The sequence below is a fragment of the Danio rerio genome, chromosome 6 (assembly GCF_049306965.1).
Source record: "Danio rerio strain Tuebingen ecotype United States chromosome 6, GRCz12tu, whole genome shotgun sequence".
In the NCBI taxonomy this organism is placed as follows: Eukaryota; Metazoa; Chordata; class Actinopteri; order Cypriniformes; family Danionidae; genus Danio; species Danio rerio.
In genome coordinates this window covers 16,437,501-16,452,428 of record NC_133181.1, presented here as the reverse complement: position 1 = coordinate 16,452,428, position 14,928 = coordinate 16,437,501, and the positions used below count along the sequence as shown (strand labels likewise).

The 14,928-nt window shown below is 35.9% G+C and overlaps 1 protein-coding gene across 3 annotated transcripts in view; it reads left to right on the top strand.

The window, feature by feature from the left end:
• Positions 1-14,928, top strand: part of st6gal2b (ST6 beta-galactosamide alpha-2,6-sialyltranferase 2b) — a 58,180-nt gene that overhangs the window by 15,052 nt on the left and 28,200 nt on the right. For 2 of the 3 annotated variants that reach the window (XM_005168717.6, XM_073953421.1), the window contains exon 2: positions 6,074-6,835. In XM_005168717.6, the coding sequence (XP_005168774.1) occupies positions 6,097-6,835 (739 nt within the window). In that variant the 5' untranslated portion in view covers positions 6,074-6,096. Of the gene's footprint in view, positions 1-6,073; positions 6,836-14,928 lie in introns of those variants that run through there. The other variant, NM_001171221.1, reaches the window with a different exon arrangement.

Sequence of the window (14,928 nt, the reverse complement as noted above, 5' to 3'; positions counted from 1 at the left end):
AATGAATGGCTACACGTGTGATGTCTGTTTGTTGACTAGTCTAGTTTTGTAGTATTGTTAGGCATCTCAGTTTGAATGACAGCCCAAATTTAGAAAATGTCTATGTTTAGACGTCTATTAGACTTTAAAAAAAAACAAAAAACAAAAAAAAACAAAGTTGCTAGGTGGAAGCATTCCTTCTAGCCCTACAGTATGTTATCATCTCAATAAAATTCCCAAATATTTTCATTCTAAGTTAAGTTTTACAAGCTAATTTTTGAAAGTTATTTGAGTCTTTACAGAGGTCACTGAAGACACGCTTATTTTCTTTAGCTTTTAATCATGTGTTGTGAGTTCATGTATTTTGATTTTTAGTTTGTTTGCATGCATTATGGGTTTTTTTTATGTACAGCACTTTGGTACCTATTGTGGTTGGTTAATTGTGCTCTAGAAATAAATTGAGTTGAGTTGAGGAGCATGTGATATGATTGATTGTGGCTGGTCCCTCATCCTTAATCAGTAATAATCCAATGAGATTGATCCAAGCCCACAATAAAAAGACCAATTCCCCCTACTGCTTTATCTTCGTTTTGGAAGAAGACCCCCCCACCCCCTTTACACCCCATCTCCTCCTTTACTTGGGGGGGCAGCTGTCGAGACCTACCTGATCTCAGACCTCCTTACTTGCTAAATGACCAGGTGGGAGCCTTGGGCTCAATTATCTCTGAGCTCAGGGTTCTCTTTAGTGACAGCATGCCAAACCTGCTAATAGTGTCAAGCAATATCGTGTGATTTCTTGAATGGTTATTAACATTAACAACTGATGCTAGATGCCGATATTTCCAACTTAGGCTCATTCTAAAAACTTGCATACATACGTTTTTTGAAAATAACGCAAATTATGTAGCCAGAGCTACAAATGGATGCGTTTGATTTTTCAAAATGAACATTACAGGGCGGTGTGATGCCGTTCCTTTCCTCGCTTACCAGCTGACTGCTTACCTCCGTGTGGACGGCTTTCCTGCTGTTACCAGTTTGTCCCGTTAGCTCACCTTGTACGTCAGCAGACTTGAGATGCAGAGGAGTTGACAAAACAAAATCCAAAAAAATGACAAAAACAGAAATCCAAAATGTATGACAAAAACAGAATCCAAAAAAAATAAAACAAGTAAATAACAGGGTGAGAATGTAGTCAAATCTGGAAATGTGTTAAAAATGTGGCTTTTCTTTTTCTGGAATGCTTCTAAAATTTGTTGGTTGGATTAGGGAAGTGGGTGGTGGGTCAATCAATACAATTGGTTGGGTTTAGTGAAGGAGGAGCGTGGGTCAGTTGATCGGCCAGTCAGTCAAACAGTCAGTCGACAGCGGCCTCTGGGGGATTGACGTTAGAAGATGCAAAAGGCACTCTCGAGAGAAATTTAAGATCCCAAAAAGCGCACACAACGGTCTCTGGTGAATTTGTGAATACAAAAACTGCAAAAAAAAAACAAAAAAAAAAACTACATCCTGGGACATATTTGGTGATCTCCAGAAATGTATATAGAAGTGTATTTTCAGAATGAGCCTGGGTTGGATATTTCTAAACAGTAAACTGAGAGAAAATAAATGCATCATGAACACGCACACTAAAGCTATTGATGCATTGCTTTTGAAAACTACTACAGTTTCCCTAAATATAATAGTGGATTTTATTGCAGTCCTAGTAACAAGTATGTACATGTGCTGTACAATAAAGGATTTAGCACTTCTTGATTTATTAGGGTCACTTCCCCTGCATAATACTCCTGAGAGAATTCTCTCCTCTTCAGTATACTCTCATCAACACTGAGCTGAAAGAATAACTAGTTTTATTTTAGTAAATTCCCTTCATGTCTAAGTTAATCTGACTACATTCTTTTATGTCTTTCAAATAATTTGCACGAGATAAATTAGGAAGAAGAAGGTACATTTCCTTTGTTACTGTTATACCACTAGCTCAGGATACAGAAAAGAACTAAAAGAAATAAATTCCCAGAGATTAGCTGTTATGATACAACACAACATTAAATCAACTACGTATATATGATTATATAGCATGTATATACAATTATATACAAAAATAAAATGAAACCCAAGTCATAAAACCCAAAGAAGTGAAGGAATACAAGTGGTGCTAAATTACTGATATTAAAGTCAAACACATTTTAACTGAACCAAACCCACTAAGTAACTGAAAGGAAAACAAAAAAGGCTTTAGCATGACGCACACCTTAGCTAATGGACTTACTAATAAAACATACCGTACAAATGGTGACGCATACCTTATCTCATGTGTCAACAGTAATGACTTTGCATTGATGCAGTATGTACAGTTGAAGAATTATTATCCCTCCTGAATTATTAGCCTCCCTCTATATTTTTCCCCAATTTCCCCTTTCAGCTGTATGTCATGACATTATTCCTTTCACTTTCTTCTACGGTGGGTGGTGAAGCATAGCTTAGTCAGGACACTACTCAAACGTAAACAAAAATCTAACCACAAGCAAATCAGTACAGAGTCAGCAAAAGCTGTCAAAATCTCATCAAATCATAAAAATAAATCAATCAATTGAATAATTTTGTCAAACAACAGCCTACTTTTACCACATCTTTTCTTAAGATTATGCGTATCTTTACAGTATTTGGTATTTATTTTGATTATCCTTTTCAATCAAAATGTACTCTTCTTCACTCATTCATTCAATCATTTCCTTCGGCTTAGTCGCTTATTTATCAGGGATCACTATAGCTGAATAAACCACCAAGTGTCCCGGCATATGTTTTACACGATGATGTCCTTCCAACCATAACACAGTACTGGGAAACACCCATATACCCTCTCATATTCACACATGCACTCATACACTATGGCCAATTTAATTAATCCAATTCACCTATAGCGCATGTCTTTGGACTGTGGGGGAAACCTGGAGGCAAGCTAGCTTTCCCATGTGGTCTCCCATGCAGGTACTGACTGGGCACAGCCCTGCTTGGCTTCAGTGGGCGACCATGTGAGTATTCTCTAATTCTCAACTAATTGTAATTTTAGTATTTGTAGAAAGCAACGTTATGGTTAGGGTTTTTGTAAGCTTACATGTACTTACAAAGTTTCTTATAGTCTGGAGAATATTTTATGGTGGAGCAGTATCAGGAGGTATTAAGTAAATATGCAAAAGTGATACCCAGTGTTTTACTATTTTATCTAGTTCCTCTGAGGAAAACACTAACATGTGGTAAAAACATTTAGTTTAGCTTTTAATGATACTGACAAATTTTACATTTCATCTGAAACCTAAACATTCAATCAAATTCCAAATCATCTCTATTGATTGTTTATCCTTGTTTTGTCTGTATTTGTGTCTCTGAAGTTTGGCTAATCTTCACATTTCGGCTAGCACTTCTGTAAACAAATCTGCATTCCATTTCCCATGCAGTACATCAGTCTCTCTAAGTCATGCCCCAAACTCTTGAAAATAACAGCATGACTTTACATTTTATAGCTTTGTGCTCCTTTTTATATTCTAGCCTACTCCTTTTTGCAACTCCAAATCACAATAAGTTGGGACAGTAACAATGAAAAAAAAAGAAAAAAAGAAAAAAAGTGGTGGTATTTAGATGGACTTAGACATGTATTTCATTGCAAACAATACAACAAACATTATTTAATGTGTTCCTCATGATATTGTATTGTTTATTTCTTTCCACAATAAACACATACTCCTATTTTGGTTCTTGCAACACATTTAAAAAAAAAAGTGAGACAGGCAGAATCTAAGAACGGTTTAGTTCTTTTGGAGCAAAGAGAGGCCAAGAATTGCCAGTTTGCTTTAAAATATGTGAGAACATTTTTGAAATGTTTAAAAACAATGTTCCGCAAAGAAATATAGGAAGACATTTCAATATTTTACCTTCAACAGTGCATAACATTATTAAAAGATTCAAGGAATTTGAGGAACTTCATTGCATTGAGGACAAGAGTGCAAGCCTAAACAAACTTCGCTTCCTTGGGTTTCACTGCATAGATATATACATTAGATGTCGCCTACCCTGTTGTTGTCTATTGGAAGGAATGTGTCAATAGAGCTGCCATTTTGGAACAGGGTAACACTCCTTTGAAATTAATGCGGGACCAAGCTGCAGTGGAGGACTGTGGCCATCCAGACCCAGAGATATACACATATACACATATATCTATGATCAGGAATTTTCCTGGATGTTACTATCCCTTTTTTTTAAATTACGAAAAATTATAATCACTTTTTTACATTGATGGATCAGTGATCGCACTGGCATTCCTGACAAAAAGCTTGTGTTTGTGTGTACAGAAATGTACTATCCACCCTCCCTGTTAAATTTGATATAATCATGTCCTGAAACACACCTCCTCTCCTGCTTTCACTTCTCATACTGACGGAGCGAGTGATTCGTTTGTGAATGAATCTCCGTTATGAATGACTCCTTTACTGGCTGACAGTAATACAAGTTTCTGGCACCGCAGCATCTCGTTGTCATATTTCTTTTGCATTGTTTGCTGATTCTATTCAACAAAACTAGCATAAGCCGAGTATTTAGTGTGAGTTGGAGCTACTTTGCCTTATGGTGAATGCAGTAAGCGACTGTATATGATAATCAATAATAGGGCACAAAAGTTCAGAACATACAAAAACGTAAAAAACTTAATATTACCTATGAAATGTTCTGCCTTTGTGCTTTGTTTTCTTTGTTTGCTCGTTACTACACCCGTAGACAGCGCTAAAGTCCCGCATCTTCACGTAATAACACTGTCTTGACTAGTGCAGTTGAATGACACTTGTCCTGGGAGCACTGTACTAATGTGGCGGCGCTATTGACGCATGCTCAGGGTCCCTATACGATGTCTAGTGTGTGTATATATCTATGGTTTCACTGCATCAAGAAATTACTATTCATCTATAAGCGGTATCACCAAATGGGCTCAGGACTACTTTGGCAAACCTTACAACACTGTACTGTAGTTACATCCACAAATGTCAGGTTGTGTAAGTGCCCTTGGCAAAGGTAATTTGTCAGGTTTATGTCTGTTTTGAAAAATGGTTGTTAAAAATACTAAGTTGAAAAAAGATCTTCATCTTGTGTTTCAGTGAATAAACCAAATGTTTTCAATATTACAATGATGTAAATTTTTTTGAGATCTAAAACTTGCGAGTGCCATTTGTGCCTGCTGTTCTTGTGCAAATTCACCAGAGGCTGCTGTGTACGTTTTTTTGAGATCTTAAATTTCTCTTGTGAGTGCCGTTTACGCCTGTTGTTGTTGTTGTTGTTGTGTAAATCCACCAGAGGCTGCTGTAGACTGACTGACTGACTGACTGACTAACTGACTGAATGATTGACTGACCCACCCTTCCCCTTCCCTAAATCTAATGGATAGTGTTTTCGAAAGAACAGATTGACCGGTGCCCACCCTCTTTCCTAAACCCAACCGACAAACCCAAAGCTATCCAGAAAAAGAAAAGCCCTCGCCTCATATTTACTACATTTTCAGATTCTCACCCTGTTATTTAATTATTTATTTTATATTTTTGGCTTCTGTTTTGGTCTGTTTTTGCCACTTTCGGGAACCGTTGTTTGACGAACTCGAACCCCGTTGTCACTGCCAACCGCCCCGTAGCATTTGTTTTAAAGACGAAATGCAGCTAAACGTACATCTGGCTGCACAATTCGCAATCTCCAGAAATGTATATAAGGCTGCTTTTTTCAGAATGAGCCTATTTTAAAATATGTGCAACTACAGCGAAATCAAGACATCAGATTTGAAAGAATGACTAGTGGTATTACAAGTGTGATCAGTTTAAAGTTTTGTACCAAATGTAAATGTAAACTTATGAAATTAGTACCAAACCTATTAAACAAAAACTGTAAAAGGGTCTTAAAGTCTTCAATATTACTCTTAGAAACCTGCAGTACACTGCTTTAACTGGTTTATAAATTGTATTTTAACAGAACTATTCTGATTTACTACATTTAGGTTAACAATTCCACTTTTATTTACAGTCTGTGCACCCTAATTTAAGTGTCTCCGCTTTCTGCCTCCCTCTAGGGTGAAAGCGGTAGAACTAAGTGATGGTGGTCCAGGATTCTCGACTGCTCCGAGTGCAACATGCCATGAAGCAGTCGGCTCAAGTTCTGCTGTTGGCCCTGCTGGTCTGGATGCTGCTCGCACTCCTCGTCTTCACATACTTCGCTGACTTCCAATTGAACCAGAACCCTAAGACTGTTTCCTCCTTCAATTCTGAATCTTCGCGCTCAACCTACTCTCAGCATAGTGGCAGGGCTATCAAGTCATCCAGTAATGCCCGCTGGGGTGTGTTTGCAGAAAGAAGAGGTCCTTATCAACGCAGACAAGTGTTTTTACCTCCTCATGCTAAAGAATATTTTTATTTTAGGAAATTTGATCGTCGTGGGCTTGGCGTAAAGAAGTCCAAGATAATTCCACCTGAAGATAATGATAGAGATGACTATTTTTCCAATCCCTGGTCGGTGGTCCGGGGTTTGTGGAAGGGGCATGTGTCCTCCAGGATGCTAAGTGCAAAACTGCAGCGAGCCATGAAGGACCATGTTCACACTAATAAGCACAGAGTTCTATACAAAGGCCAGCGTAAGCTGAACAAAAGCAAGCAGGAGCTGTTGTGTCAGATGAAAGAGCAAGCCCAGATCAGGACTCTGAATGGCACTGAGCAGCCTTTTGCCGATCTGGGATTTAAACAGCTGGTTTCTCCTCCACTGCAGCAGAAGTACAGGACGTGTGCTGTGGTGGCGTCAGCAGGGGCAATACTAAACTCATCACTTGGTCATGAAATTGGTGAGTTCAGTTTTTTTTTTTAATCTCAAAGAAAGTTTTAATGCTCACCAAGCTGCACTTCTTATGTCTTATCAAAAATACTCTGATTGTCTGAAATCAGCAGCAATTATTCTATCCATCATTGTAGCATGATTCATCAGAAATTAATCTGATATGCTGATTCAAGAAGATTTTATTATTATAATTGTTGGAAACTTTGGATACACTACACTGTTAACAATTTCCTGTAGAATTTACAGTAACTTAATGGCAGCAGTGACTTACTGTAAATCAATTACAGCAAAAATATTTACAGCATCATATATCTTGCTATATATTATATATCTTTGCTGTAAAATGTACACTAACTTTCACAATGCAACTTTAAAATACAGTAACATACTGCATAACTGTCATACAGTAAATGCAGTTCATATTAAAGTTAAGTACTGTGTAATTTACTAAACATTTTAACAGTGTGCCTAGTTTGTTACACTCTGGGTCATTATAACCAAATGTTGGGTCAAATAAGGACTAATCCATGATTGGACTTATTAAATTAGATTTAAGTTACACTTTTTAAACCAAGGGTTTGGTTTAACATACATTTGCATTTGCAGTGTTACAAATAATCTGATTTTAGATAAATGCTATTCATTGTTGTCCACCAGGCATTTTTTTTCATCAAAAAAGAAAAAAAAAGAAAAAGAAAAAAGAAAAAAACATGCTGTGTTGTTGTAACCAAATGTTGACTCAAATATGGCCAAACCCAGCCTTTGGGCTAGATGTAATTTAAATATAACTGAAATCATTTTTCCAACATTGAGTTTATTTATGTTTGCATCAACCTAAATTTTTTATGTACACAATGCTCAGCATAATTGAGTACACTCCATTTTGAAAATGAATTTCCCCCTATTTCTCAATGAATATAGGCATGTATTTTGGTGCATTTTTGGTGCAGAGATATTTATTCAAATAATATTTTAGTCACCAAACATATTTAGAAATGAAAAGATAATACATTTAAGTTAAAGCAAAATATTGCAAAAGAATAATGATAAATGCCACCTACAAAATTTCAACAATTTTCATTTGATGTTCCTCTTTTTTTTTTTAATTTGTATGTAATATTTACTATAACATACATTTGGTTGTAGTAGTTTTTGGACCGTTATTGTAAGTTATTTTGTTAGATAAGCTGAGATCATCAATATATATAGTATACACAGGGTTTGCACGAGGCTGCAGACAGAGTTCCTTACGCCCCATTCACATGGGGCATCAGCGTCAACGCTTCCTATTCACTTTGAATGGGTGATGTCAGGCATTGCCAAACTGCATTGTGGACCATTTCAGAGGTGTTGCTCGCTGCAGAAGTTGGGACTAGCTCAACTTTTCAAGCGCCAACGGAAGCATCAGCTAGTCAGATTGCTGTATGTAAATACGCCAGCTAGACAGTGGCCTATTGCTGACTGAATTCCATTTGCTGACGCTGCTATGACGATCGCGTCAGCTCCAACCTTAGACACACCTTGAGTCAAGCGTTGACGCTGTAGCCCTGTGTGAAACTTGTGGAGCTGCACATTGATGGATTTGCTTTTCAGTATTTTGACTTTCAGCAGTGAAAATCAAACCACACTGAACTAAACAAATTGAACTCTGAAAACTGACCGGCTGAAGTTCAATCTAAACTTCTACTAGATACTCTATGTTAGGCTGCTTTCACACAATCTACATTGTAAAAGCTCTCTATATAAATAAAGATGAATTGAATATATATCGGCGACGCGGTGGCGCAGTAGGTAGTGCTGTTCCCTCACAGCAAGGAGTTTGCTGGTTCGAGCCTCGGCTGGGTCAGTTGGCGTTTCTGTGTGGAGTTTGCATGTTTTCCCTGCGTTCTCGTGGGTTTCTTCTGGGTGCTCCGGTTTCCCCCACAGTCTAAAGACAGGCGGCACAGGTGAATTGTGTAAGCTAAATTGTCCATAGTGTATGAGTGTGAATGAGTGTGTATGGATGTTTCCCAGAGATGGGTTGCAGCTGGAAGGGCATCCGCTGCGTAAAACGCGTGCTGGATAAGTTGCCGGTTCATTCCGCTGTGGCGACCTCTGATTAATAAAGGGACTAAGCCGAAAAGAAAATGAATGAATGAATGAATGAATAAATATATACAGGGTGGGCCATTTATATGGACACACCTTAATAAAATGGTAATGGTTGGTGGTGATATTAAAGTCCTGTTTGTGGCACATTAATATATGTGAGGGGGCAAACTTTTCAAGATAAGTGGTGACCATGGTGGCCATTTTGAAGATGACCATCTTGGATCCAATTTTTGTTTTTTCAATAGGTAGTGGGTCATTTGATACATCACACTTATATGGGAATTTCACAAGATAAACAATGGTGAGTTATTGTGCTGCACATCTTGTCTCTTCACACCATAGACAACAAAGATAGTTGGGCCATTCTTCATCAATGGAAACCTCAAGGCTACTGGATATTTGAAATTGCTACATAAAGATGCGTTTCCCTCCAACACAATGGGCAGCACATTGAACACATTTTCTAAGTGTTAAGAAACTTGCAAATAACTTATGAAAGAATAAAGTTATGTTAAAACCTAGCACACCATTGCTTTTCTTGTGAAATACCCAATAAGTTCGATGTGTCAAATAACCCTCTTCCTATTGAAAAAACAAAAGTTGGATCCAACATGGCCGACTTCAATAATATTTAATAAGGTATATCCATATAAATGTGTGTCATAAAAATAAAATGAATGAATTTCTGATGAATTTCCTTGTGATAATGAAAACTGGACTAATGGTTGCTTTAATGAGCATTACTGTGGTGCCACTGACTAAAATCCAGCTGCATTTGTCCATTGGTTTTTGAATTATTGCAGAAACTAACCTGTCAAATATCTTTTTCAAAGAGGACCAAAACCTACTTTCAGGCACTAGCTTGTGTTTTAAATAACTCCTGACTGCAATCTGATCTGAACTTCGATCACAATTTATGGTAAAGATATTGTACATTAACCACTGGCATAATAAATGTGTTGCTGTGCTTATGAAAACAAGACAATTAGAACTTAGACATACCTTTTATACTTAAAAAAAAACTGCTTGAACGCTTTTGTGCATTTCAGTCATGACAAATAAATGGAAGCAGGCATGATTAAATAAATGTGTTCACTTCGAACATAATTAAAACATCAGGGTGATTTTGGAGCAAAGCTGACAAAAAGGCATAATTAAAAAACAACAAAATATAATTACAATAATATGTTGTTAGACACTTGTCTGACTGTGGAAAGGCAGGCTTGCTGATCATGGTCTGAAATCCTTTGCTCCACAAGGCTCATTGTTAGCCTCAGCTTGCACTCATCCAACAGTGAAAATGTTGCTAATGAACTGGGGTTAACTGGTTCAAGTGGGGAAAAGCTCTTGTGTTATGTAACATTTTCAGGACTCCGTGTTCAGTGTATGCTGTAGCCTACAGTGCTCAGCATATACAAGTACACCCCTAACAAATCTATATTTTAAATTCTTATTTTTATTAGGAAGCTGTACAATATTATATCGAAAAGTAATCGAAATCAACATTCATAACCTATAATCGATTACATTTTTCCAGGTCAATGTTTTCGATTACTTTCCCTACTGCGTGTTGTCACATGACCCCGCTGTGTTAAGGCTGATTTAAACTTCTGCGTGGAATGCACAGGTGTGGTCTGGCTAGTTACAGTTTGTGTAAAAGTTTTCCTCAATTTCTGTTTACTAGCCAAACATCCACTTTGACTCTTGTTTTGTTGTTTTGATACATACTTTTTACCATTTCTCTCTCGCTTTCTCTTTAACATTCACTCCCTCATTCAATTTCCTCCACTCGATTCATCATCCCTTTATTTTCCCTCCTTATTAGTCCTTGATTTGGTCTGCTTTTGAATAGAAACATTGATGCACAAGGCCTAATTGTTGAATGTGCTGGACCATGAAAACAGCAGCTGACAGCCAATGACAGATAAGCATTACCGAGCAGTGTTCTCTGTCCTCTAGAAGCCCTTGAATAGCATTGCTGTGTCTCATTGTCAGACCCCCCCCCCCCCCCAAATAAATAAATGAATGCTCTGCTGTTGGAAACTCTGCAGTCTGTTGACATTCTTTAATCTATATGTGGATGTTCATAGGATTTGCCATTTATCAGGTTTGGAAAAGGAACAGTATTGAGTAAACTCTAAGTAGTTCTGCAACAAAAATGCGCGATTTGGGTGTTTTATTTGATTTTTACTCACCTTTCCAATGAACTGAGAGTGGGAGAAGTGAGTCTGGATAAAATGTTGACTGTTGGTGGATGCTTTGTCTTTTGCTGCCTTCTAGTGGTGGTTATGTGTCTTTGCGCGTGCGATTTTATGAAAGAAGATGGTCATAATAATGCACAAGTAGACAGATTATTTCTGTCAATGAATATGGAATTCCTTGGTTTATGAACGAGATTAGCAAAGCTAAATATTTAACATAACGCACCTGTACGTACTTGTACATCTGAATCCTGTATGTTAGACGTCTAATCTTGTAAACGTTATGTTACAACACAAGAGGGAGCCATTTATTATGATTTTAACTTGGTCACAGCACTTGCGCACTCGTATTCAAGCGAAAGTTGGAAGATAGTCAAGCGATTTTTTTTATTTTATTCCAAGAAACTCTATAATACAACTTATAATATAGTAATATAGTTCTTGTACACAACATTCACATTGAATATACAGGATAAAGAGCAAAAAAAAAAAAAAAAAAACACATAAAAATAATAATAAAATAATAATGATAATGCAATTTAAAAAAAGAAAAGGTAGCATGAAATATCTCATCATATTTACTCAAGAAAGAAGCACATTTTTATTATCAATTAATCTAAGTGATTTAAATAAATGTTCTATTTCACAAGAAGTCAATTATTTTATTTTTTTATTATTTTAAGAAACCCCCGTTTGTGAAAGTAAAATTTCCTAGCAAGTATAAGAAAATTCACAGAGGCTTCTAACGGCTTGTTTTGGTTTTCAGAATTACAATTAACATCCTTAAGGTGCAAATTACCACTCATATTAAGCTTTTTTAAAAGCAACATGAACTTAAATCATTCCAAAACAATGCTGATACATTGCATAAAAAACAAGTCACAAATGTCATCACACTTGTTCTTACAAAAGGTGCAAATATCAGTAACATCATACTGTGTTAATATCAATATTGTGTAAATTTTTAACTTTTTATTTTATTAGAAATACAAAATGTATATGGTAATAACCATATTTTTAGATTCAAAACTGAAAATGATGACATCATTTAGTCACCCTTCACTTGTCACAAACATGTTTCTGTTTTTTTCCTCTTCTCTTGAACACAAAAGAGCAGACTATTGAACACACTATTTGTCTTTCTAAATATATATCTTCTTTTGTGTAGCCAACAGAAGAAAGAATCTCATAAAGGTTTAAAACCACTTGAGGGTAAATAGTAAGTGAATATTCAGTTTTGGGTGAACTATTGCTTTAAAGTATATTTGTAAAAATAACCAATTCATTTTAAATCAACTGGTAAAAAAAATTGTTCTAAAATGTTATATTAAGAAAATTGTTGTTGCCACACAATCGTGATTTTTGTGCCAAATATTCAATTGCATAAATATTTGTCTTCTGTAACAGTTTTGTTTGTAGTTCTAAAATATAATAATAATAATAATAATAGTAATAATAATAATAAACATCAGAATGTTGCTAGTAAATTGTTATGATGTTTATAAAGAAATGACATTTAAAAGTGAATTGGACAGGAAGTACACAGACCAAATAGTGTTGTCTTCTTATTTTTCTTCTTCTTTCTCTTCTTCTTAATAATTAATAATAATAATAATAATAATAATAATAATATTATTATGTAGAGCTTCTTGAATCAATGTATTTTTCAGAATATTACTTTGCATCAAGTGTGTACTGTAGCTGTTTGTGAATGTTAAATATCTCAGAAGTTTTAAAAAATGTTTGACATATGATGAAAAGTGTTTGACTTTTTAGAAATGTCAGAGTGACATACTGTATGAAACAGATGAAAATGATTGTGTGATAATTTTGTATGTTTCATAATAATTTTGTCACCTTGAAATTATAGGGTCACGTCTGACGCCTGGCATTTAGTCAAAATAGAGTTATAATAGGGTAAAATAGAGTCAAACCAATCTTACGAAGATACATCCCTGCAGGCACAGGACATCAACATGACACCATATTGACGTTGTACTTCAACGTACCCCATGTCGTGGGGACATTGGATTTTGTTTAGAAATGAAAATCGGGTTGAGGTCAGAACCCAACTTTAGATCGACCTTAACATTAAACCTAAAATCAACCAAATATCAAAGTGTAATCATGTTACACCTTAATGTTGTGTGGATGTTACAACTATGACATTTATCAGATGCTGGATTTTGGTCACTTTTTAACACAACCTAAATCTACCAAATATCAATGTAATTTGAAGTCCTTATTGGACTTTAAAAAAAAATAATAACGTTGTCCTTAGACGCTGGCTAGACATAAAATTTGGATCACCAGGGGTCCGTTCTTCGTACCTCTCTTAAATTATCTAATATGATTTGGCAAATCCTGGATCTTTTAATCTTGATAACTGATCTCTGACTAATTTGGTTCTTCAAACAAGTTTGTGAATCAGATCAAAATATCTGGATGAACTGATCTGAAATCTCTGCATGTGTTGTAAAAGGACTGATCTATTGATCCTCGAAATCATGATCAGCAATATTACGACTGACTGACGGCACAGCAGCTTAATCTGATTAATATTCTATTGTCCATGTGAGCAAATATACATAAAATGCATAGTAAACAGTTTGTTAAACAAGAACTTTACATCTTTGTTGTTGGCTGCAGGGTTTACACTCTCATGTGTCAAGAGTATTTAGCAATTTATGATATTTTAGATTTAGAGCGGATTTTTTTTATTAGTAGCCTGTCCTATTCAAGTTTCTTAATCGGTGTAAGGAATATCTGTCTGTATAAATGAACTTTGCATAAAAAAAAAAAAAAAAATTTTAAATGGTAAAGGTGTCTGCAACTTTTGCAAAGCATCAAATCACCGTCATATTAGCTGTCAAAACATGTTCATGACTGCATAAATTATTTATCCTTAAAAAAAAAAGTCGAATAATGTGCATGTACACATTTGTATCTAAAAAGTCTATATTAATGAAGCTTCTCTTTGAAGCCCTTGAGGAGAACCATCTCGTGACAGTTTTTGTGCTTTTATTTCAGAGTGCACAATTTTTACACAAGTTTTATATATATATATATATATATATATATATATATATATATATATATATATATATATATATATTTTTTTTTTTATTTAAACTTAAACTGAAACTGTATATATTAGGGATGCCATGATTCTCAAAATAATATTGAACCGTTCGGTACAACATTGTTTTATGTGAGCGTGCTTGTGAATTGCATTTTTTTCCCCCTGGTTTTATGTTTAAATAATTTGTGTTCATTTTATATTTCTCAGAATTGACTGTTTGTGTGTGCCTGTATGTCTACGAGCTGAGATGGGGAAACTCCTCCCCACAAGTAAATATTCAACCCCTATGCTCTAATGCAGTGGTCACCAAACTTGTTCCCGTAGGGCCGGTGTCCAGCAGATTCTTGCTCCAACCCTGATCAAACACACCTGAACAAGCTAATCAAGGTCTTACTTGGTATACTTGAAACATCCAGGCAGGTGTGTTGAAGCAAGTTGGAGCTAAACCCTGCAGGCACACCGGCCCTCCAGGACCAGGATTGGTGACCCCTGCTCTAATGTTAGAGGGCACTTAACCATCATTCCACACTTTAACGCGGTGAAGCAAGGTAACGGTACGAGGAAGCGCCAGATTTCTCACCACCGGCGCCTTTCAAATCTGCGATGTGAGCAAATTTCGGTTTTGCCATTAAATATAATGCCAATGAAAGAAAAAAAAAAAACAATGTGAAAGCATTGTTTTACACTTATAGCATACTCACACGGAAACACTTCCAACATGATTGT